A 20,726-nucleotide genomic window follows, 5' to 3' on the forward strand; every position below is an offset into this window, starting at 1 on the left:
GTATGAGAGAGAAACAATCAAGACAATTTTTACAATTGCCAATATCCAGAGAACATCTTATCAATATGTTGAAACCGTATCGTAACTGAGCCAGTGACTGTTGTTTACTAATGTACAATGCCTACATGCCAACGCGAAATATTTTACACTAAAGCACTCGCTTATTAACATCCGAGATCCTGATTTGACACTGTATTCCCCTCATTTAGCTGAAACAGAAAAAGAAATCATGCAGTAGTTAAATTTAATGGAGAGTGTTCTGTTTTATTAACAGACACGCTGACTCCTGTGTCGTACAGTGATATAGGCGTGGGTAATGTCAACCCCATTAAACAATGGGCTTATCACGCAGATCCTGATAAACTAGAAGCATTGCAGAAGGTGATATACTGTAAATTATTTACTGGAGCGCAGTTTAGTTCAAAGGAGGGAGTCCCCCTATTTATTGGTACCAAACATTGATGAGAGGTCGCGGTTCTGTACAGATTACAGAAAAGTGAACGCTGAAACTCCACCAGACATCGTATGTACTGTTTAAGCATAATCAAGAACTGATGCGCTATTCCCTTTTGTAACAGGGTTACTCCCTGGAAATTAGGCAGAAGAAGGGCAATGTTGGAAAATGTTGTGCGGCTCTGGGGAATTTTTTCTGTAGACTTAAGACATGTATATCGCCTCTTTTAACACTTGCAAGAACGTTCCAATGTTATTGCGATACAGAAGAAATTGTTAATAACCTTTAAAAAACTGAAGCTGTTAACTCTACTTCACACCTGCAAGTCAAGATCACGGTGCGCACAGCAGCTCTTTTGTTTTGATTACTCTATGATTGAGTCCATGAGGTATACCAGCCAAGGTTTCGAAATTAAAAAAAAAACTTTGGATGAGAATGTTATGATTGTTAGTACACAAGGAAGTGAAACGTGACAATTTGTTACAATTATGATCAGGAGAAAAAAAGATTATTTTTTATTTATTTGTGGCTGCTGCAGTTGCACCCTTTGCAATGGCAGGATATTTAATCCTTTCCAATTGCTTTGTCAGTCTTTCCTAGGGGGGGCGTCTCCTCCATACGCTTAAGTGATTGTGAATGTCAAATATACTGTGATATATAAAATTAATAAAAATGCCAATGTAAATGTCATATTTACAATTGGTTTAATTTGTCATCACACTTCAAACTTGCATCATAAAGAAAATAAAAATGGTTGTAAAGTTCTCCAAAGCCTCAGTCAAGAACCGAGAATTTACATAAGGAGCTGCATCAGCATGCAAGCATGCTACTCAGCATGCGTAGGCTGCAAAATAACTAAAGAGGGAAGAAAAATGCTTTCAGAGAAAAAATGCTGAGAAGAATACAGAGCCCAAAATTTAACTGCAGCCTAAACCTTCCCCACACACCCTCCCCCTGCTGCGATTGGGATATACACAAAGCACTGAAAGCTTTAAGTATATGTTCAGGTGTTTCGCAGACGTAGGAATAGTAATTCTGGTTTCGCTTACACCTGGGATTCGCTTTATTTGCTTTATTCAAAATAAGGCTTTTTAAAACTGGAACCAGTTACTAGATGTTGTTTATATGAAAGTTGTGAAAATTTTAAAATTCCTGTGGTTTGAGTCAAATTGATGCAGATATTTACAATGAAATTGGACTACTCCAAAGCCTGCTCCAAAACCCGGCGCAGAATAAAATCCGCTAAACCACAATTACCCGCAGTACCTGCAATACAAAGGACCACTACAAACGAGTCCCCAGATATGCTACAATCCCACTATAGTAACAGCAAGGTTAAAGTGGGAAGCGGATTTAAAAAAAAAAAAATCAAAAATAAACAATGGCATGTTCCTGCCTAACTTAGACATTGCATGACTTGAAAAGGTTAAACTTTAAACAGTAGAACCTCAATCATATTCGCCCTTGTATTTCCAGTTCCAACTGATAAAAATCTTAACACAAATCCAAAACCTTTTAAAACAGAAGCTGTTAACTCTACTTCACACCTGCATGTCAAGATCACGGTGTGCCCAGCATCTCTTTTTTTTGGATTACACTATTAATCCCTGAGGCGTACCATCCATGGTTTCGACATTTTAAAAAATTAATAGCCGGCAAACAAAGAAAATAATATACCGCTCACCGGCATATATCCGCAAATGGTTCCTGAAATCACTTTCACTTTACCTACTTTCTTACAGGTAACTCCAAGTCACTGATGGTCAGGCCGGTGGGCTGGAATGAGCAGTCCAGGTAGAGGTTGGCACTTAGCTTTCTCTCTCTGGTCACCAGGGATGCAGACTGCTAGCATCGCCTGGGCCAGTTTCTTCGCCTTTCTATTCTCACTTTCCCTTTCTGCTGCAGCATCCTAACCCTCATTCAGTTGGTCTCCTTCAGAGTTCCACCTCTGTCGGGTCCTTTGCTCTTACACGGCAGTAACCTGTCGTGCCATAACATCCTCCTCTTGGTTAGGTCTTCCCTGTGTTGAATGCAGACATGATGCTGGCATAGAATGTTCCATGATTCATTGTGTTTATTTTACAATTCAAACATTAGTTTATTTACACAAAACAATTCTGCTTTATAATATTCAAAGCAATCCATAAATTCTAGAAGTGCAGACATATCAGCCATTTACATTTTATATGCTTTGAAAATTTGGATTGGTAACGTATTTAAGGTACCGACAAAGCTGTTCATGCATTCTTAGGGAATAACTGCAACTGGATAAAAAAGTTATGCAAATAGTAGGTCAACTGTCAACTTTCCCCCAAAATAGGATCTTTCCTATCCTAATCACATAACATTGAAACATATTAAAACATAACATATTTAACATAACTTATACATACACAAATGTACATATTTAATCTACAACAAACATTAACTCCCCAGAAAATGTTTAATCTCATCTGTGACTAAAGTTCCAAAGAGGTGATAAAGTACCCTACCATTGTGAAGTGTAACAACCACTTGGTAGTTCTTCAGGCTTAGGCCTTTGTCATTTCCTGTCATTAGACATTAGAAAACCCACAGAGGTTTAATTTCTCCTTGAAGGAACACCAGCCTGCGATTTCTGTGTTTATGTGCTAGTGTCAGCAGCAAGCTGTTTCTGATGGGCTTAGTGCTGTCTCCTGTGCTTCAATATCTCTGTGGAGGTGAGCAAGAGGTCCTTGTTGCAGACGTCACAGTGATAGAGCCTGGACAGGCTGGAGGAGGCAGAGGAACTGTCTGCTTTACTTTCGATAGCTTCTGGCTTGCCTACAGAGAGACAGGTGCAGCATCGTAAAAACAGGGGCTTCAGCCAACATGATCAGTTTCTGTTATGAGCCTCGCCAAAATATTTACCACTAAATGCTATGCTAATTTCCACTTTCCCATCACACTTCCCGATACATTCAGCAGGGCTGTGCCTTTCCACTGATTTGCACGGACTCTGTGAACTCACCTTCCTCAGGCTTCACTTCCCCAGCCCCAGCTGGCTTGCAGGTGGCCTCATGGTGCATTCGCTCCAGTGGTGTGAGAGGCATGTACAGGTCACAGTGAGGGCAGCTCCAGAATGTGCGCAGACACTCGCTGTACAGGTCCTTTGAATCCTAAGAAGAGGCACACAAATGTTCATCTGCATATTAAATGATCACCTCTGACCAAGCTAATAAAAGCTCATACTATAGTTAGTCCTTTATTTGTTAGAGAAGATGTGGTAAAAGGTTGTATAGTAAAGTCCTTTCTTTGTTAAAGCATAAAATGTTCGATGACATAACAAGTTTGCATAGTTTGCTAGCAGATAATCCTTAAAAGAACTATACATACATATATATATATTACGTTGCAATGAATTAAATTAGTTCCAAATTGACTGGGAATGTTAATTTAGGTACTCTGTGCAAGGGTGAACAACTACATATGTGTGCAAAAGTTTAGACTCGCCGGGTTAAAATGTGTTTTAACAAATCTCTAGATGAACAGAAGGTGACCGTCTCTACATGGTACAGAGTTAAAACCAACATCGGCAAATTATAATACAAAAATACTGTTCATTTGCTAATTTAAACAGATTGAAAAAATAAAAAAGTAAAAAAGTAAACAGAGCATATGCAAAGATTGGGCACACTTGCAGTTGGTTCATTATTACTTCTGCAATTTCTGCAAAGTCCCACAACTTGATTGGTCTCAAATTAAGTCAGGTGAAGACAATTCCAGGGTTCAACAAATACTCTGACCCTTCTAACCTCTCAGGTTGTGATTATTGTTCTGCCTACTTTCAACAACCTGGGGCTCCTCTAAGCAGCTGTCTGATGACACGATAATAAAAATAATTCACTCTTACAAAGCAGGGAAAGGCGATAAAAATGTTTCTAAATGCTTCCAGCAATTTCAACTATGATAAACACAATGACAAAATAGAAGTTAAAGGAAACTGTTGAAGTCATGGCGTCATGTGTAAGATTCAGAAAAATTTTACAGAACCACCAAATACTACTTAGATCTGCAAAGCTGAACCAACAGGTCACTTCAAAAGATCTGCAGAAAAGTTTAGCTGACACTGGAGTCATTGCTTACACAAAAACAATCTGCACAAGAGAGTTGTCAGAAGGAAACCTACTTTACTACTTCATCATAAAAGTCAACATCTAAAGAGAATGCAAACCAAATTAGCCAGAAACCTTTTAGAACAAAGTGCTGTGGACTGATGAAACAAAAATGGAATTTTTTGGACACAACCACAGAAGATACATTTTGAAAAAAACTAATGAAATAGTCGAAGAAAAGATGACGTTGCCAGCCATTAAGCATGGGAGTGAATGATTCTTTGGGGTTGTGTGGCCACCAGTAACTCAGGAAATACTGCGCAGGTGGAAGGAAGAATGGATTTAACTAAATACCAAGAAATCTTAGTAGATAATGTCCCAGAGTCAGTGAAGAAAAGATTAAAGACATTGAATATGTCAGCTGAAAAAATGTTGTAAATTTCAACAAGACAACCCAAAACATACCTCAAATTTAACCACGGAGTACTTACAGGAACAAAAGATTAAGGTTTTGGAATGGTCTTCACTATCCCCAGACTTGGATATTATTGGAAATCTGTGGGGAGATCTCAAACATGCAGTGCATGCAAGAAGACCTAAGCATATTTCTGAGCTAGAAGGTTTCTGCAAGGAAGAGTGGGAAAAAGTCCAAAAGCAAGAACAGAAAGATTCTTAGCTGGCTTCAGTAAACATTTTTTCAAGCTGTGATTTCTGCCAATGGAGGTTTTACTAAATACTGCCTGCCCAAATTTTTGTATATGTCATATTCACTGTTTTGTCATCTTGAATATTTACAAAACTGTAAATACTAACTGTGCTTTAAAAGTTGCAAAAAGATGTCGTACTGTGCAGAGGTTGTGTCAACTTCTTTTCACTTAGAGAATCACTGAAACAGTTTCACCAGCAGTGCCTACACTTTTACACAACACTGTATATGAGAAATTGATCATGGCGACAGTGCCAGAGGAAAGTAGTCCAGGTAAAGCTGGGAGTCATGCATTTCCTTGTTGAGCTCATTCCATGCTGAAAAAAAACATTTCAGCTGTGGAACCTTCACACCCAAAGAAGGCTCCACAGCTGAAATGTTGTTTTTTTTCTTCTCTTTTCAGCATGGAATAAACCTTTACTTGTTCCTTTGCAGCTTACGCAGCTACCAACTTGAACTACTTGTTAAGCTCATACTCACACAGAGGCAGTTGTATGTGAAGAAGCTTGTGACCCACAGGCCTCCTTTGTTGGGGTCAGGCCGAACATCTGTGCTTGGGAACAGTGAGCTTTGTTCTAGGGACTTATTGAGCCAATCCTGGGTCTGGGGGCCGATATACAGGTTCTGTGACTCCAGTGTTGTGAGACGCCGCAGGCTATAGCTGACCTAATCAAAGAGAACAGCACTGCAGTCTGCCAACATGCCAGGACCACAAATCACACATGCACAAAAAATTCACTATGCACTGATTAAACACACTGTCATGTAATATGCATGGTCAGCTATGCCAGACCCAAACAGTGAGTACACTAAAACGTCAGAAACAGGCATGACCACTCAGGACCTTTTGCAAACTTAAATGGTTGCCCATGTTTATGGTATAGTCTGTAGAGCCTTACAAAAAACAGCACTATTCAAACTGTATGTAAACCTGCTTACTAGTAAGTGCAAAGAAAGTACTGTACTGTTTTTAAATTCATCTGTAGTGTTTCTCAACACCTTCATAAAGGAAATGTAGCACTAGACAACTTTGCATGTCTAAAAATCCCCAGGGTATCAGCTGCAAACACATAACTTGTTAGCTTCTATCCAGAAATTATTTTTTGGAGCAAATGAGAAAAGGGGTAAATGAGTCAAGCAAAGGAAGTAAACAGTAACTTTCGGTTACCTCAGTGTAGAGCAGGAACCTGACCAGGCCATCGCTCAGTCTTTCAAGATCTTTCCGTAGGACTCCGGAAGCCCCCACCTTCCCAGTACTGTGGCCAAGGTGGGCCTGTAGGAGGCGTTCCCAGTCCTGCCGTAGCTGCAGAGCCATGGAGAGAGTACGCAAAGCGGCGCCCCCATCATCCAAGCACAGCTCCAGCCAGCTGTCCACCACCACACGCGTGCAGTCTGCATTTGTGTCCACTGAGTTCGCCACCAGCAGCAAAGCCTGATCCAGACATGAAACACCTATGAAGAAGGCACACCTGAAGAAGGCTCCATGACCGAAACATTGTGTTTTCTTTCTTCTCTTTTCAGGATGGAATAAACCCATTACTAGTTCCTTTGCAGCCTATGCATGCTGACGCAGCTACCCACCTGAACTACATGAAACACTTATCACTATTAAAGGTTAGCACCCGTTTTTTTTCATGATGGTAACAAACCCAAGCATATGGGAAGCTATAAACATTTTGTAAACAAACACATGAACTCTCAAAATCAGGCTTTTCCGTGGCAATTCTTAAAATTGGTTTAAAATTCTGGCAGGCATTTGATAATAAATCCTGATTTGATCCAGATATAACTACCAAAGTAATCAATACAATATTGTCAAGGGCTTCTTTAACATTTTACTATAAGAATGGCTGTAGGATTAGAAAATTAACAGAGAGTATTCATTTTCTTTTTTATATTGTCTATTTTCAAGCCTATGACTAAACTGTTACATTTTGTCCAGTTCATCCATTAATGAGATTAACAAAGTAAATTAGAGCACAGGTGAATAGAAAGCCAGGACAGCTGGCAGCTCCTCCACTGAAGAGGGCTGTTTGACAGGGAGACACAGTGCTGCATGCTGACCTGTAGGGCGGGGACACGCACACAGTTGGCTATATAAGGCTTGTTAGTCTCCAGCAGGGTGACAAAGGCCAGGAGCTGGTGCTTACTGCTCTTTCTTTTATCGGATCCTGTGGAGGGAGAAGCGTGTTGAGGGATCGCAGTTTACAAGGTACAGACAAGTTATTTTAAATATATAGATTTTTTAGTTTTAAAAATACACATCCCTGATATTACCAGAAAAGGTTTCCGCAATAATAGACTTATCAATTACTAATTAATAGACTTATTAATACATAATGTAATATAATGTAATAAAAGGGGCTTGTTCCAATAGCATCTTATAAGGAACAGCCTTAACCATCTGGACACAGTGCACATGACCAGCTTATTTTTAACAGGGCTCAGTTTGTACACGCGTAAAGGAACAAGTAATAAGTAATGAGCTCACACCCAAAGAAGGCTTCACAGACGAAACATTGTGTTTTCTCTCTTCTCTTTTCAGCATGGAATAAACCTATTGTTCCTTTGCAGCCTACACATGCTAACAGCCCCCCACCTGAACTACTTGTACATATGTAGGCTGTATGACTGGTACCTGTCTCAGTGGAGTCCTGCTCTGGGACATGCAGTACCTCTGGGTCACTGGCAAAGACGCTGGTGGGGTGGATCACCACACTCTGTTTGGTGCGTGTGTGGAAGATCTGAAACACATGAGACAGCATGTCAGCACCGTCGCACACAACGCAAGGTAATCCCACAGTGAGGAGCATTACAGGGCACAAAATAGAAACTTGCTAAGTCTTCAAAAACTGTATGATAAACTACTTTCTAAGTTATATCTGTCTTATGGAAAAAGCAAATGAAATGAATCTCACCACCTGCTGCAGTGGAGTGTGGTACAGCATGCACGGACAGGGACAGTGAGAGCAACATGGAGTAGGTTGAGATGAATAAGAACATGGGTTCAAGACCCCTGTGCATACATGCCTGTAATATGCTCAAGCACAGCCGACTGTGTTCTTATAAAGGTAACAAAACCTGATTAAAAGTAGGCAGCTGCGTCAGCATGCGTAGGTTGCAAAGAAACAAGTAAAGGTTTATTCCATGCTGAAAAGAGAAGAAAAGAAACACATTTCGGCTGTGGAGCCTTCACACACCCAAAAAAGGCTCCACAGCCGAAACATTGTGTTTCTTTTCTTATGATAAAATGTTGGCAATTTTCTTAATTACCAGCTACGTCATTTGAGAACACAATCTCATCTTACAGTGATAAGAATTAGAAATAGAATTTAGAATGTTTATTGAGGAGCAGGGGATAAGGTGTTCTGGCTTCCTTCAGCTAAAAGCTAAACACATGGACATAGATGAAGGAAGAGAGAACCTCCATGGAGAGAGGACGTAAATTTAGTACTCTAAAGTGTCATAGATCTCCAGAAGCAATCTCTGCCTAGAATGATGTCCCCTATAACTTTGTAAGTATAGACAGAAGAGGCCTGTGTATACTTAACAACTGCCTGAATGACAACTTGGAGACACGAAGAGTGTTTGACACTCATCCTGCTTAAGGTAACAAACCATGATGAGCATTAGCCTGTACGTGCACTAGGGTTGGGAAAAACTTGAGTACTGGTAGCTAACGGATCAAGCCTGTATCACAGCCGTGTATCTCAGACTGGGCAGCATCCCTGGCTGACCTGCTCAGAGTCCTTGCGGGTGGCGTTGTGCTCGTCAGGCAGGGACAGCTGTGGGTACAGCCCCCGGCAAAGCGCCAGCTTTAGCAGGGCCTGCTGGCGTCGGGACAGGTCCTGACTGGCACTGGCCGCCTCCTGCAGCTTCTCCAGACTGTGGCGCAGCTGGAATTTCACATCCTGAAACACAATAATCATTTTCGTGCCATACCAGTGTACAGACATCCCACCTCCAGATCAGACCTTTATATTGCACAAATTGTTACACCACAAATGGAGAACATTTGTATTAGGATTCCCTGATTTCAAAAAGGGTTATTTTATTCAAGTGCAATCTTCAAAGTGGAAAAGCAACAGGCTTATGTTATGTAAAATAATCAAAACTGTGGTAAGTTACCAAATATCCATGGCAAAAACTAAGCAATAAAGTGCCATTACAAAATGCAAAATAACTCCAATACTTCCACCTCATTCTGGTTTTGACTTTGCTGGTTTCAGGAATGTTTTTAATAAAATCATTTTGGGTGGGAATATCATGTTAACTGACTGATTTTAAAAATGTGTTTTTTGACTACTCTTCATTTTTGAAGATAGATTTTATGTGGACATTTAGTACTAGCAATTAGTATTTAGTATCCACATGAGGACAAACTGTGAGGATATCCTCACAAATACTCATAACAGAGAGGAACACCAACATAAATGTTAAACAGGTGCACAAATGTTATATTAATTTGGTCTTTGCTATCAAGGCGATTTGCAACATAAGTAACTTACATTATGTAAAGTTTTACAGTGGTTTTGCTTCTCTTAAGAGCTCTGAGATGACCGACTGGATCACTTAATACAGTGAGAATAAACTCAACGCTTCGTGTCCCTTGAACCCCGCTGTCACCTGAATGTCGACGCCCTTGACCGCGGTGTCCTTGCCCGTCCTCCCTCTCCCAGCTGCCCCTGTGCACTCCTCCTGGTCCGAGGACCCTGGGCTGTCCTCCTCCTCGCCCTCCTGTAGCCTCAGGACCTTGCGGCGCCCGCTCTCCCGCGTCTCATGCTCCCTCTTCAGCTGGTGCAGGCGCCTGCGCTCGCCCAGCCTCTGCCAGCGCTGCCCCCGGTCCTGCCAGGCGGGGGCGCTCTCCTCCACCACCAACAGGCCGTGACTTTGCAGCAGCTCCTGATGAGGCCAGAAACCAGGTATGGTTATAATTCAAATTATGCTAAAGACTAAAGCCTCTGATACACGTGCATCATGTTAACAATAAAGCAGGCATTGTTTTATACAGTAGTTATATCAAGTCAATTAAATAAAAATCAGTGCTTAAAGCAGGCAACTCATATCTTTGTCAACATAACCAAAGTAACTGTTTTATGTATTTTGTTACTGACAAGCAATTACCTTGAACTGCCGCCGCAGGTTCGCCATCTCATAGAGCCGCTGTTCCTCCAGACCCCGTCTCCGGCACCACTTACGCGATTCCCCACCCCTCTCTGCCTTCACCTGATCGCACAAATAACAAGCATAACCGGCCATCAAGAAAACCTGCACTTTACAGCACATTTTTCTTTGAAGGAGAGATAACATTGCGAAGGTTCTCTTTTCCCCACATGCTGTGACTTTGCAATCCCGAGAACATGCCCCCCTAGCTGTGTGGCCAGCTCTCCGCACCCCTCACCTGCACCCAGGCATTGAAGGTGTTGAGCAGGGTGAAAGGATCTCCCTGGCTGCTGTGGAGAGGCTGCCGCGCGGTGGCACAGTCAGGGTTGTGGTGGGCACTACGCAGGAAGGGGGACTGCACGCTGAGGGCTGCTGCCACCGTCAGCACAGGCTCTGTTATGCTGAACAGGCATCCCAGCACTAGTATCTTACCTGGAAAAACAGGCATGCACAGAATTAGGTCACACGTCTTCCAGATCTCCTGCAATGTCCTTCTGTGGTGAATTTAGCTTTACTTCAGCAATGGAACTCAGACCATGCAGACCTGAGCTGAAACTGTTCTGCCATTGGCATCTCTTACCAATGACTACATCAACAGGCAACTGTGCCAGCAAACTGCCAATGGTGGTGAGCTGCCCCTGGCTGTCCAGTGCCCCCTGATCCTTTAAATAGTGCAAGGCAGTCTGGATGCTGGAAGCAGGTGGGGGGTCAATGAAAGGGAAGGACAGGGGATCTTCCAGGTCCATACTCTTCATCTGCACACAAACAAGCGACACGTATCGTCTGTCATAGGAAATAAAACCTACATCATCTTCAAACACACTAGTACAACTCGGTAGACAGAATTCATTTCCTCTGAATGAACAAGCCAGCTTATCCGTTTAAAGTGCTCTACCTGGAGGTATTTTGGAATGTTTTTCAAGAGAATCATTTTATAATGATAAAATAACATTGCTGTAAAATGCAGACAAACTCCACTTCATATATAAGATTTTAAACATTCACAGGATGACAAAATCAAAGCTAACTTTACTAGTTTAAAAATTTGCTTGACTTTGCCTAATGGCAATTACAACTTATTAGATATTACAACTTACTATACTGTTTCAAAAGCAACCTCTCCAGACATGAAGTACCTAACAATATTAATACATACATGGAGGAAAGGTTAATCAGATTTTTCTTTCTTGTTTTGAAGAATTACTGGTATGAGGCTATACTGAAAATCCAGTGGCAGTCAGTAGATGCCCTGACATCATGTTAGGCACGTCTTTACAATTGCCTTATTTGTCTGTCTGCAGGATAGTATACAGTTCATGATTTAAGAGCTACACTGAAGCAGCCTCACAGGCGTACCCACCTGGAGCACAAGGGAATCCAAGGCCACTCTGTGGATTTCAGGAATGGGGTACGGTGCAAAAGCATCATAATCCGATTCGGCAAACAGGCGATAGCAGACGCCAGGCCCAGTGCGCCCGGCTCGACCCTTGCGCTGCTCAGCGCTAGCTCTGCTGATCCAGAACTCCTGCAGCCGCTGCATCTTGGCCTTGGGGTCAAAGTTCATCTCCTTCACTTTCCCTGCCAGAGACAGGTTACACAAGGGGACAAAGTCATCTAAAAAAGCAAGTACAATTTTTTATTTTCCAATAAACACAGCATTATATATTTGAGCCAAGTGTTTGTAATTTAATTTGAATAATAATGATGCTATTAATAGAAACAGTAATAAACTGAATAGTAACGCTTGAACTTGTACACCACAAATTGTCCCAAATGGTCCCAAGGCACTTTACACAGGCCAGGCGGCATAGGGCTAGAATGGAACAGAGGTAAAACAGAATAAAAACCCACAATCTTACGAATAACATCTCATCAAAAAGACTGCACCTACAGCACGGCCAACTGTCACCACAGGGGTTTGGCAGTTCTGAACCAAGGGGCTTAGACTACTTACAGCAGCAATCTGAGGCCTCCCGGCTCATTACTGACCAGCTCTGAGATCTGGACGCATTGGAATCACACTAATTTACTTGGTGCAGCATTAATGGTTTAGAGCTTATCCACCATTTCTTTGATTTCTTACCCGAGTCCACTACAAAGCGCACACCATCTATGGTGACTGATGTCTCAGCGATGTTGGTGGAAATAATGCACTTCCGAACTCCTGGGGGCGCTATGTCAAACACCTGGCAAAGACAGGAAATGTTTCCACGGAATCAAGTAACGGCTCCTGCATTTAGGATTCCCACAACAAAACCCAGACCTGCTGTGAGACCAAAGCTACAATACAGTATTAAATCAATATTTTCTAAAGGTTTTCACTTTTTCTAAAGGTTTTACATTGAAGCAGGTGGTTCTCCTACATGAGAAAAACTGCCCTGTCTGGTGAGCCTCTACCTTGTCCTGCTGTGCCAGGGACAGGGTACTATGCAGAGGCAGGACAATCCAGCGATGGGTGTGCAAAGCGTAGGTCTGCACTGCCTCCAGGATGGTGTTGATCTCTGCCACACCACTCAGGAAGAGCAGAAGGTCACCCCTCTCCTCAGGGGGATAGCGCTGGTCAATTCCCTGCAGAACACGCAGATAGGGCCGGGGATCCAGTTTCTCCGACCGGGATGGCTGCTCCTCTGCGGGGATGGGCTGGTACACCACCTGTCCACAGAGAGTCAGCAGTAAGACTCTCACAGCACAGCACTTGGATCCCTTCAGGTTTTACAAACTGTACACTCACATGTACTCAAATGTCTAGGGCAGGATATTTCAACCTTGTTACCATTTTTGAACAAAATCTACACTGACAGATTTAAGTTACAAAATAATATTTAGAACAACACAGTTTCTGGTTCATCAGCACAATGAGTATAGTAGTGTTAGGGTTCCTGATCACTCTGTATTTTTTATCATCTCGCCTCCTTTTAAATTTGATCAAAATCTTCAAAATCTTAGATCCTTTGAAACTGTGTGTTCATTCATGCTGATAATCATTCCTTGACCTGTATTTGAAATACAGCTGACATACAACTCTTCCAGGCGGTAGTAGTTCAGGTGGGGAGCTGCGTCAGCATGCGTAGGCCGCAAAGGAACAAGTAATAGGTTTATTCCATGCTGAAAAAAAGAAGAAAGAGAACATAACGTTTCGGCCATGGAGCCTTCTTCAGGTGTGTCCACATACCTGAAGAAGGCTCCACGGCCGAAACGTTGTGTTCTCTTTCTTCTTTTTTTCAGCATGGAATAAACCTATTACTTGTTCCTATACAGCTCTTCTGCTCTGCTTTGAACTTGTGTGACTTGCTTTTCACTCCCCAAATAACCTAATTTAGCCTCTTGTCTTTTCAGTATTGTTATTTCTGCCATATGGTTTACTATTGAGCTAAGAAAAAAATTATTTAAGCCTAATCATCCATGTACAAGTAGAATATCTAAGTTTCGACATTTAAAACATATTGTAGAAAACATTCAAATCATGTACTAAATTAAGAGATACTTAACAGACATGATAAACAGTTCAAAGGAAGATATGTAGGAGCTCTGAATATCCTACAGCCTACAAAAACAGAAACGTTAGTTTGTAACACGGTAAAGTAAGAAGCGAGTCTTATTATCGCATATAAGCTTTATGAGTCGCACTGAGCCTCTGTCTACTCACCTGAATAGGGAAGAGGCGCCCAGGGACCTGCAGCACGGGGGCGTCACTGAAGTATCCGGAGAAGAGCTTGAGGTTGATAGTGGCTGACATGAGGATGAGCTTGAGGTCGGAGCGCTGGAGCAGCAGAGAGCGGAGGACGCCCAGAAGGAAGTCACAGTGCAAGTGTCTCTCGTGCACCTCATCCACTATCAGGACCTGGTACCGGTCCAGCACACCGTCCTGCTGGATCTGCCGTAGCAGCAGGCCCTCCGTTAGGAAGACCAGCTTTGTGGCAGGGGTACGTGTTGACTCAAAACGGATCTGGTAGCCTACCTGCAACGAGAACAAGAGGGGGGTTACAGTCGTGTACAGAGTAAAGGAATTCCACTCAACAGAAACTGACTTCTGCAATCCAAAGGCTAGAGGTTCACAATGGGGTGAAGCATCATCACCTGAGCATCTGTACAAGTAAATAAGCAAACCCTTGTGGCTGACCAAGATGCCTAAAGACTTCCCATCACTGGAAACTGCATCAGATGTCAGGGATGTAATCAGGTTTACAGTGCATGTTTCGGAGAATGTATGTTGCTGTGTGACACATTATTGCTTTTATCTCTACTGTGCTGTGTGACAACCACAGGTCTCTGATCTAACTTGGACCTGATCTGTAAACAGAGCCTTTACACACCTTCACATGCTAAGTCATTCTGGAGCCCTGCTCATCTTTAGTTTCAGTATTTGTGTCTGTGGCAAGGTGGCCAGTAATTCTGCCCACACCCACAAGAGGGCTATCCTCTCACCTCCAACCTTTCAATCACGATTTAAGTATTTTCACGTGATAATTAAATAAAAATAAATAAGTTTTTCAAGAGAGATACTGAGAGTTCTTTAAACTTCTTATTTGCAAATAGAAAGAAAACTATTTTTTATTTTTTCTCTTTAATAGAACGTAACACCTAATAATAGAACAGGGTAAAGAGAATTTTCCCTTTACTGTAAAAAGCAAAGTGGAAGACAGTCTGATCTTTAAGCCACTTTAAGACCCCTGATAGAAAATAAGATCCACAATTTAGGATACTAGACTAGGAGAGCCAGCCTGTCACCGTGCTATCATAAACCCCTGTCCGTGGAAACACTGTCTAACAACAGCTAAACGTTAATTTCCATTTCCATTTCAGTAGCTCCCCACCTGAACTACTACCGCCTGCAAAGCCCACTGTCGATCCCTCACCTTGGAGCCATACTGGTTAAGGCTCTCGAAGCTGACCCGCTTGGCCAGAGAGATGCAGGCGATGCGGCGTGGCTGAGTGCAGGCGATGTGGCTGAAGCCAGCGGACAGCAGGTACTGAGGTACCTGCGTGGATTTGCCGCATCCTGTGTCACCCGCCACTATGACCACAGGATGGGACCGCACTAGCTCCACAATCCTCTCCCGGTACAGGAAAATGGGCAGGCTCCTCTGGTCCTGGCACAGCTTGGCTAACTTCCCAAAGCTCTGCTTCTGCGTGAAGTCCAGGAAGTGGAGCAGAGCCGAACGGCAACACATCACCTCTCGGCTCCCTGGTTCTGCCCTGCTTCCCTTATCCCGCTTCGTCTTCCCTGTCCCGCTGAGCCTCTCCTCTACATCCTTGGTGCACACTGAGATGTTGATCCGGTAACGGGGACTGTATTCCTTGGGCAGGCCCAGAACCGCACGCCCCCCTCCACCCCTCTTCCTGCTTTTGTCATCCCGATTCTCCTCACTTCTTTCAGAGCCGCTTGCTACCTCCTGCTTCTCCTGGAACCTCTGGAAGCGCTCAAAAAACATCCAGAACTCCCTGTGCTCCGAGCTGCCCGCCTGGATATAATCCTGCTCCCGGAAAAAGACCTTGTCTAACTGGGCTCGGCATTCTGGGCTATCCCAGTCCCAGTCCCGGCTCCGGCTCCGCTCGCTGGGCCTCCTTCCTGGCATCTCCATCTCCGCTCCGGCAGCCCTGCTGGCGACGCGCCGAGGAGCTGCCACAGGTCTACAATGTGCAGCAGCAGGCGCAGCAGATGGTGGGGCTAAAAGAAACTAATTTCCATAAGATCTGTGGTCAGAGCATATTATAAATATTACATCAAATATAATCAGTAATATATGAAGAGAAAATAATAGTACACAGCACTAGGAACAACAATCTAAGACAATCAGACACCCATGTCTAAGGGTTGTCGCTCACGTTCAGGGTTGTCCATAGCATACCCACAAAGGACAAATCTTGCACTCTGCAGTGTAAATGGCTTCATCTGTTCTATGCAAAGCTGCTTTAAACGCATACCTTTTTATCATATGTCGTTTTATTGTTATTCACACAATTGTCATGTATATTGAAGGCATTTTGTAGGAAGCCCGAAGGTGGCATGTATAAACTTGTGGAACACAAACTACGACTTCAATGCCGTAATTGTGCAGCAGCCTACACGTCGAGCGACCGCTCCAGCCGACTCCAGCATGGCAAGACCTGCCCGCTGTTCACAAGACACTTAGAACTTGTGTTTTATATCATGCGCAGAGAGCCTAAAATCGAGTTAAACTTTAATCAGATAAAGCCCAATTCTTATGTGAAAAACTATCTTTTTGGAGGATGCAAATTACTGTAATGTCCGTTTGTCCATGAATGCGTTAGTTTCCAATGTCAGATCTTTAAATGTAGTTTTGCCAACGGTGGAAAGGCGCATGGGTGTTCGGTATATTCAATAGTTAGATGTTTGCACACAGTTCAACAGGAAATAGAATAACAGTTGCACAAACGTAAACATACGATACAAACTACCAAAACTGTCGTCATTATATGTACAAGACAATCCAGTAGTTTACAATAACTATTCTGACAAATTAAACTCACATGTAACGTCTGTGTGTAGTTCACTGAATTAAGCCCGCATTAATTTCTTGTGGAATTGAGGTGACTTCAGTGGTTTGATCGCATCCTTATAGCTTCAAAACTAAAGATATTTTAGGAGAATATAATTAATCTATTCATTTGAAGAGTTTTTAAAAATGTTGAGGACAAACTGGTTACCTGAAAAGATCTACACGCCTTTATAGTTACATTTAACTTGCTTATTTCTCCGGTAATGCTGTATGATAGGTCGGACACTACAGTGAAGTCGCCAGTTCATTTCTCTCAGCAGCACGGGCAGAAGGAGGGAAGGCCGGTTCTGAAGCTCACTACTGCACCGCGGCTTCCTCAGGCCGCGTACACCACGTGACGTCACATCCTCCCGTCTTCCGCGTGGTCCTAAATCGAGCGCTTCAGCGCACAGCATCGGCCGAATTCCACAAGCCAAATGCGATCGCTGGCCACTGATTGTAGAAACTGTACAACCTGGAGGATGTAGGCTATAGCTAGGTAATAATAATAAATATTTTCTTACACTTATATAATAATTATAATTCATTCAGCAGTCTGCTGAAAACTTCAGTAGGGGTGTAACCCCGGTGTCCTGGCCAAATTTCCAATTGGCCCTTACCAATCATGGCCTCCTAATACTCCCCCTCTATGAATTGGCTACATTACTCTGCTCTCCTCCCCACTGATAGCTGATGTGTGGTGAGCGTTCTGGCGCACTATGGCTGCCGTCGCATCATCCAGGTGGATGCTACACATTGGTGGTGGTGGAGGGGAGTCCCCATTACCTGTAAAGTGCTTTGAGTGGAGTGTCCAGAAAAGCGCTATATAAGTGTAAGCAATTATTATTATTATTATTCAGTGAGGCTGTCCACGTGTTCCAGGAATATCTTACAGAAAACAATGATGTCATCTTAATAAACTAATGTTTTGGACCAATGGAGACCACATAACACCAACTCCATTAATCGCTGGAAAGTTGGAGGTGCATTTGTCATTTGTCAGGCCCATTGGCATTACTTTGAAATGATATAAAACAATCACCTGTAGAGAAGGCTGTTTTGTCTTTGTCACTGTCCTCTATTTCAATCTGCCAGTTATCATCAAATGCATACCCTGTTGTTAGTGCCACTTGACATATCCAGTGTACTAAACGATGTGGCTCCAGATAAAGCATCCAAACTGAATTGTGACTGAATTTAAACGTCTATTGTCGATACAAAATCTGTATGAGCCATCCTTTTTGCGAACTAATAGTACAGGAGAGGCCCATGGGCTGTGGCTAGGTTCAATCAGATCAGCATGCAGTAACTGCTGGGGTAATTTCACTAGGGGCGCCAGAATGCTCACCACACATCGGCTATCAGTGGGGAGTAATGAAGCCAGTTCAGAGAGGGGGATTATTAGGAGGCCATGATTGGTAAGGGCCAATGGGAAATTTGGCCAGGACAAATGTTACACCCCTACTCTTTTCAAGAAACACCCTGGGATTTTTAATGACCACAGAGAGTCAGGACCTCAGTTTTACATCTCATCCAAAAGATGGCGCCTGTTTACAGTATAGTGTCCCCGTCACTATATTGGGGCATTAGGACCCACATGGCCCGCAGGGTGAGCGCCCCCTAGCTGGCCCCACTAACACCTCTTCCAGCAGCAACCTTAGTTTTTCCCAGGAGGTCTCCCATCCAGCTTAGCTTCAGTGGGTTGCCAGTTGTGAGTTGCAGAGACAGTTTGACAGTTTTTTGACAGTTCTTCTGGGGTCAGAGTGTCTTTGTCAATGTGAATGTTAGGTAATTTATGAGGAACATGAAGCTGACTAACTTGCTACACAAACAATGGGGATGTTAAAGTCAGAGGGCATGTTTCGCACAGAATAGAACTGACAAATGTGTGTCTTCCGGGGTAGCAAGATATCCCGGTGAGTGAGGTTCAGCAAGTGAATGAGTGTAAGTCCATTCTCAACCACGGAGAAACTGCATGCAACTACGAGGTTTCTCTCGGACTGCATATCTGGCTCCAGAATTCCCTGGAACCCATGTAGTTTTGCTCCAATTTCAGTAGGGCATGTGACTGAGGCTGGAATAATAATTTCAGTTAGCGGGGGCACTGATACCGGTTACAAAAGTAACACATTGCAGCAGAAAGGCATTGCTTGTGAAGAAGTAAGTAGGGGAACTGGTTCATTTCTGAACACAAAGGCACCTGTGGTAATATCAATAGAAGCACCATGTCTCTTTAAAAGGTCCCATCCAAGTAAAGCATCTTGACTAGAGTCCCAAACAACATACACATTTATGCCTAGAGTTTGTGAGCCAAGGCGCAATGAAACAGTGACCCTAAAATATCAAGTTGCTCACCTGTAAGTGTATGTGCTATTTGAAAATGCTTCATCAAAATGCGATATTTTAGTGCTGGAATGTGCTGTCGTAAATTTTCACTAATTGGTGACATACCTGAACCTATGTCCAGGAGAATGCTTACTTCCGGATCCTCAATGAATCCCCTTACATAAGGTGTCCATGCTGTGTACTCCAATGACAGTGATGACATTGACCTGTGGGCCACTGACAATGAAGCTGAAGACTGGCCCCCATCTCCAGCTACCATTCGTTTCCCTGCCTTTGGGCCTCAGTGAAATCTACATGACGCACACGTGATGGTGTTGGACTGGGAGATCCTTGTCTGGAGTGCTCTTTACCTCTGTAGCTGTCTCTCTCATATCTGGAACTTGAACTGGTTGGGTGATCTGAACAATGCCTGTACCTCTGCTGAGACATTGCAGACTCTTTTTCATAGCTATCAGACCTCCCCCGCTGGTGATGGCCTGACACCTGCTGGTCCCAGTGTACAGGCTCATTATAGCCGTGGTGTTGCTGGTATGACCTGTCACCAGGACTGGGGCTGCGAAAAGGTCGGCTTTGACTGATGCAGCTGCGTGAAGGAGATCTGCCTCTGCTGTAGAACTGAATCTGTAGAACAGTAGAATCTGTTTGATGTCGACAGTCACAGCAAGGACTACAGTGGCTATCCCAGGGCCCCCCTGGGGACTGTGGTCTCCTACGTGCAGTGGATGAAGACTGGACCTCTGGGGAATGAGAATGGGTACATGCCTGGGTGCGAGTCAGTGATGTTACAGCTGACTGCAATCTGTCCACTTGAAGTGTAAGTTTATCTAGCCGGGCTGCTAGCTTGTCATCACTGGTGTTAGACAAGCTATGGACTGGGGTGGAGAGAGCAGGTGGTGGAGTAGTCATTGACATTGTAGCTGGGAAGGTGCCATGGAATGTGGAACCTGCTCTCTCACACTGGCCACCTACCTTAAGAGCTTCGTCAAAAGTGGTGACACCAACCTCACATAATTTTGCTTGTAACTCAAGGTCAAGTCCAGCAATGAAACACCTCAGGATTTCTTCTGAATGGCAGTTTGCCTGTAACCTGTAACATAACCATTCAGATATGTTTAAAATGTGTTCCTGTTTTTGTCCAAAACAGATTGTGTGTGCCTGCAAATGTTATCATAGTCACATTTCTGTCACGCCCTCTACATCCAGAGGGTGCTCCTTCTCTGTCCTGTTCCTAGTTTCCCCGTGCTTTTCTTGTTCTTCCAGTGTGTCTTGTTGTCTGGGTCTTTATATTTCTGGGTCTCCCTTTCCTCCTGGCTCGGCATTGGGATCGGCTGTTGAGAGGCTAGCCTCACCAGGTCGTCCCACGTCCGCTACCTTAGGGCTTGTGTCTCATCCCCGACTCCGCCCGATACCTTGAACCCCCGTGTTTGCTCCGTTCCTGCGGCTTCGCATTGGGACTTCGTGTTCTGCCGGTCTCTCCACGGCTA

At 43.5% G+C, this 20,726-nt stretch overlaps 1 protein-coding gene and 2 long non-coding RNA genes across 4 annotated transcripts; 2 read left to right on the top strand and 1 right to left on the bottom strand.

Annotated features, from left to right (window-relative positions):
• Window positions 1-414: 414 nt before the first annotated feature.
• Window positions 415-17,250, bottom strand: dhx34 (DEAH (Asp-Glu-Ala-His) box polypeptide 34). 2 transcript variants are annotated; one of them, XM_015340873.2, is made up of 17 exons: window positions 17,066-17,250; window positions 15,253-16,064; window positions 14,043-14,354; window positions 12,794-13,048; window positions 12,480-12,582; window positions 11,757-11,974; window positions 10,977-11,151; window positions 10,635-10,828; window positions 10,358-10,459; window positions 9,860-10,135; window positions 8,971-9,144; window positions 7,872-7,977; window positions 7,298-7,404; window positions 6,402-6,665; window positions 5,714-5,899; window positions 3,444-3,591; window positions 415-3,256 (listed from the first exon to the last, which is right to left on the bottom strand). In XM_015340873.2, the coding sequence occupies exons 2-17, from the start codon at window positions 15,976-15,978 to the stop codon at window positions 3,117-3,119; spliced, it is 3,486 nt and encodes a 1,161-aa protein (XP_015196359.2). In that variant the 5' UTR covers window positions 15,979-16,064; window positions 17,066-17,250; the 3' UTR covers window positions 415-3,116. The 2 variants fall into 2 exon arrangements, with proteins under 2 accessions (XP_015196359.2, XP_015196361.2); XM_015340875.2 differs by lacking the exons at window positions 415-3,256; window positions 3,444-3,591; window positions 17,066-17,250 and having other exon boundaries at window positions 5,811-5,899; window positions 6,402-6,685; window positions 15,253-15,979.
• On the top strand, window positions 7,409-11,850 carry LOC138237875 (uncharacterized). Its single transcript, XR_011189200.1, has 4 exons — window positions 7,409-7,445; window positions 7,779-8,024; window positions 9,913-10,155; window positions 11,698-11,850. It is a non-coding gene; the product is annotated as an uncharacterized lncRNA (long non-coding RNA).
• LOC138237876 (uncharacterized) lies at window positions 14,164-16,427 on the top strand. Its single transcript, XR_011189201.1, has 2 exons — window positions 14,164-14,319; window positions 15,200-16,427. It is a non-coding gene; the product is annotated as an uncharacterized lncRNA (long non-coding RNA).
• Window positions 17,251-20,726: the final 3,476 nt, after the last annotated feature.

This window comes from Lepisosteus oculatus, chromosome 3, assembly GCF_040954835.1.
Source record: "Lepisosteus oculatus isolate fLepOcu1 chromosome 3, fLepOcu1.hap2, whole genome shotgun sequence".
Taxonomy (NCBI): domain Eukaryota; kingdom Metazoa; phylum Chordata; class Actinopteri; order Semionotiformes; family Lepisosteidae; genus Lepisosteus; species Lepisosteus oculatus.

Coding starts and splice junctions, on each gene's coding strand:
- dhx34 (XM_015340873.2), bottom strand. CDS start 15,978: ATGGAGATGCCAGGAAGGAGGCCCAGCGAGCGGAGCCGGAGCCGGGAC. Junction 14,355..15,252: donor TTAACCAGTATGGCTCCAAG/GTGAGGGATCGA, acceptor TTCTCGTTGCAG/GTAGGCTACCAGATCCGTTT. Junction 6,666..7,297: donor TGCGTGTCCCCGCCCTACAG/GTCAGCATGCAG, acceptor TGTCTGGATCAG/GCTTTGCTGCTGGTGGCGAA.